At 35.3% G+C, this 4,434-nt stretch overlaps 1 protein-coding gene across 1 annotated transcript; it reads right to left on the bottom strand.

Moving 5' to 3' along the window:
* Positions 1–2,783: 2,783 nt before the first annotated feature.
* Positions 2,784–4,192, bottom strand: LOC129890331 (uncharacterized; the record flags this gene model as incomplete). Its single annotated transcript, XM_055965897.1, has 1 exon — positions 2,784–4,192. A coding segment is annotated over one exon (1,143 nt), but the record flags the coding sequence as incomplete, so codon positions are not given.
* Between the last annotated feature and the right edge of the window lie 242 nt (positions 4,193–4,434).

The following is a 4,434-nucleotide window of genomic DNA, read 5'->3' on the forward strand; positions in this document are numbered from 1 at the left end:
CAACGATTAGGTCTATCAGAAACATTCTCTCTACTTTCTAAGGAACCCCACTTGTGGAATTACTTAGTGCATGGCGGGTTTTCTCCCTCTTCAGGACACTATTACAGCTTCATTCGTTATGCTCCAAATGAATGGTACAAATTTGATGACAGAGAAGGTATGCAACGGTGTCATCTTTAGATGTCGCTCATAGCCTATTTGGCCAACCTTCTATAAATTTGCTTATTTTGTGTGTTTACGACGACTAACTTGATATTTTGTTTGATTTTGTCATAGGTTTGTGAGGTTCATGAAGATGTTGTTTTGGGAGAGGAAGCATATATTCTGTTTTATGATTCCCCAGGTAAACTCCCCTTTGGACATACACAATATTTTACTATTTGCAAATACTGAAGTTCAACTTATTGTTGTTGTTAAGCTGAGGGTATATTGAAAATAACCTCTCTACCTGTATGAGATAGGGATAATGTCTTCTTACACTAAGTTTGTTGTTGTTGTTATTGAAGATCAATTGCAGGACGTGGAAATAAAGCAAGTGTGTTCAAGAGATGAACAACTCATAGAATAATAAGAAGAGGAAAATGGAAGATTCTCCAAGTAGAGACGATACAAGTTCAGCTAGTAGCAGCAGCAAATTAAATGAGCAGTTTGTAACTGGAAAAATTTGAACTCATACAATAGTCTTTCCGATATAATGCTTCGGGTTTCGATAGACTAAATTTTGAATTTTGAATGAATTTTTTTATCTTATCGAACATAAGAAAAAAAATCACTTTTAATAATATCTCAATCTCAATCTGTATTAACCTTTAGAAGTTAAAAATAATAGTTTTATTTTATGCCACGGTGTATTAGTATGACTAAACAAAATTTAACTATTAAAATAAGAAGTTATTAACACGTATCAAAATTACATCTAGAGTTTTTGATCGTATATATGTCATGACGTTTCATAAGAATATCAAAGCATGCATGTTATTAAAGGTAAAATGAAATATTTAAAGTAAATATTAATTAATCTTAAGTTTAAATCAAAGCTACGATGAGCTGCATCATTATTATTTGTATAACCATCTGTTTATTGATTTGAATACTCCATATTTGCATTGGGTAGGCCCTAGCTAGGGTTAGATCATTTGTTTGTTGTCATGAAATCAACTTGTGATCAAGATAAATCCAATGAAAACCTAAAAATAGGGTACCAATTGGATAGAAGATGATCAAAAAATGAAGGCTCACCCAACTATAGACAATAAATAGGTAAGTTTTAAGTCATGGCTTTCGATCACGAAAAATTAATTTTTTTTTATCAATGCTAATTTGGATCTGGGAAATAAGATGGAGAGAAATCATGATGAATAGTCATAATCGAAGCTTAACTCTAATCGATAAGCTTTAATTAAAAACGATTGTATTACATCCACTACACTATTTCCCTTAATTAATTGTGAAATACCTGAAGTATGAAATGATATGTGTTTGTTTTTCCTACACTAAAAAAGACAATACCTTGCATGTGCTATGGCCGGATTTAATTAATTTGATTTGATTTCTCTCAAGTTGTTATCAATTAAATATTGACCACATTTTCATCTTTATCTCTAAATTAGTAATTAATATTAGCAAACTCCAAAAAAAGTGGTCACAATCACAAAGTATATTTTAGTGAAATAAGAACTTTATGTACAACAAAAATAACAATCCAGTGAAATCCCACAACATGGGGTCTGAGGAGGGTTAATTGTATGCAGACCTTACTCCTACCATGGTAGGACGACTGTTTTCGAAAGACTCTCGGCTCAATAAAGCATAAAAAGACGTTAGATAAGGCTAAGAAGTTAAGAGGTTAATAAGTTCAAAGCGATATGATAAGGCAAATAATGGGGGCGCTACAAATAAAATAAAGTAATCAAAGTACGGAAAATACGAAAAATACGGAAAGTAAGGAAAGTAATAGATAATAGAAGACATCAGAGAACAAGAAATTATAGTATGCTAAAGTGTCTACTAATACGATAGACTACCGTGACTATGTACTAGCCTTCTCTACCCTAATGTGGGTCCTCCATACCCTCCTATCTAAGGTCATGTCCTCGATTAGCTGCAGCTGCGTCATGTCCTGTCTAATCACCCCCCCCCCCCAATATTTCTTCGGCTTACACCTACCTCTTCTGAAATCATCCACGGCCAACCTCTCACACCTCCGCACTGGGGCATCTGGGTCTCTCCTCTTCACATGCCCAAACCATCTCAGTTGCATTTTCCACATCTTGTCTTCCACCGAGACCACTCCTACCTTGTCCTGAATAGTCTCGTTCCTAATTCTGTCACTCCTGGTATGCCCACACATCCATCTCAACATTCTCATCTCAGCAACTTTCATCATTTGAACGTGGGAGAATCAAAAGTGTGCATGATTATAGCATTTTTGCTATGGAAAAGGGCTAAATATACTTCTTAATTTATAATTCAAAACGAAAATATCCTTTATTAAAAATTGGTGCATATATATCAATGATGTTTATTTATCCTTTTGTTAACATACTTATATTCAAAAAGATATTTTTTTTCATTTGATGCATGTGTTATATATAGTCATAATAATAATAATAATAAGAAAAATAATAATAATAGTAAAAATTATTAGGTACTATTTATTATAAAAGAATAACTAAAATTTAGACAGGTTAAATTTTATCTTAGCTTAGTCCAATTCATTCATTTGTCACCCCTATTTATCGTAAAAATTGTGATAGAGTGATATGACTATTATTTCATTCTTAATCAAAAATCACAAATTTTAATTGAGTACGAAGTATCTTTGTTAGGAAAAGCTTAACCCTCTTCACCTTCTCTTTGTAAAAATTTTGAATGAGTGAACTCAACCTCCTTTCTATAATTTCTTTGTTTTAATAATTGTGATATCTAAATTAGCTTGTGAATCGTCCGCTAATATACATATACATATGGAATAACTTTGTCGATCAAATTTTGAATAGTAATTCGACTAAATTTGAACGGGTGAACTCAACCTCTAGCGACGGTTGTCTTAATTAACCAGTTTCGGAGCTCCAGACGACTGCCGGAAAACCTTCATCGGACTTACCGAATATCTTTCTTTCAAATTTTCCGGCGAGTAATTTACATCATTTCTACCGGATACTGACGTCATCATCGCAGCGTTCACCGATCTCGATCTCATCACCGTCGTCATCGCGAATTCCTTAATCCTCGTATCATTGCAGTAGAAAGCTTTCCCTCTCTTCCTTAACTTAAAAATCCACCAGAACGGCGCCGTTTTTTCACTCTTCTCACACTCCGTCGTCTTTCTCCGGCTGCTGGAATTAACATTTCGCGATTTTAGAAACGGAATTCCGACGGATTTTGATCTACATAACTCCGTCTCGCTGCCGACGCCCATTTTGTTACTCGTCTCACTCTCCGTCGTCTTTCCCCGGTCACCGGAATCAACATTTCGCGATTTTAGAAACGGAATTCCAACGGAATTTGATCGACCAAACGCAGTCTCGCCGCCGTCAACGATTTTGCTACTCTTCTCACTCTTCGGCTGGTTCCTCCGGCTGCTGGAATTAACATTTTGCGATTTCAGAAATGGAATTCCGACGGATTTTGATCTACATAACACCGTCTCGCTGCCGTCGACGATTTTGTTACTCTTCTCACTCTCCGGCTGGTTCCTCCGGCTGCTGGAATTAACATTTTGCGATTTCAGAAATGGAATTCCGACGGATTTTGATCTACATAACACCGTCTCGCTGCCGTCGACGATTTTGTTACTCTTCTCACTCTCCGGCTGGTTCCTCCGGCTGCTGGAATTAACATTTCGCGATTTTAGAAACGGAATTCCAACAGATTTTGACCTACAGAACGCCGGTTCGCCGCCGTCGATTTTGCCGGAGGAGGAAGACAACGACGTCGTAGATGCAGCGGCGCAATTAGAAGAGCAAGGGCGCACGTTAGCGCAGTGAGGGCAAAGTTGGGAAAGTCGATCCCGGAGACAAATTGAACAAACTCCGGTAGTAGTTCGCCGTTTCTTCGAAGGGTGTTTTGAACATTTCCATGCTTCTTCTTCAATGTAGCACGCCATTTCTGTAAGTCTGTTTTCCCTCTCTTTTTTGTTCTCGTTAATAATTATCAAATTTTGCGAGTGGGCGCTCTCTCTATATATATAGCACGGACGCAGTAGATATTACTCATTTTATCTTAATTTATCTGACACAAATAAATATTTGAAAATTGATTAATTTTTTTATAATTTATAAAATATTTTAAGTTACTAATTATTTATTATATAATTTTTAGATAATATATGTTACTTTTTTGTCTCAATATATGTATCATTGATAGAATTTTGAGAGTCAATTAAATTTTTTATGTCTTTTAAATTATAAATTATTATAATTTATAATACTT

The sequence above is a fragment of the Solanum dulcamara genome, chromosome 5, assembly GCF_947179165.1.
Source record: "Solanum dulcamara chromosome 5, daSolDulc1.2, whole genome shotgun sequence".
In the NCBI taxonomy this organism is placed as follows: domain Eukaryota; kingdom Viridiplantae; phylum Streptophyta; class Magnoliopsida; order Solanales; family Solanaceae; genus Solanum; species Solanum dulcamara.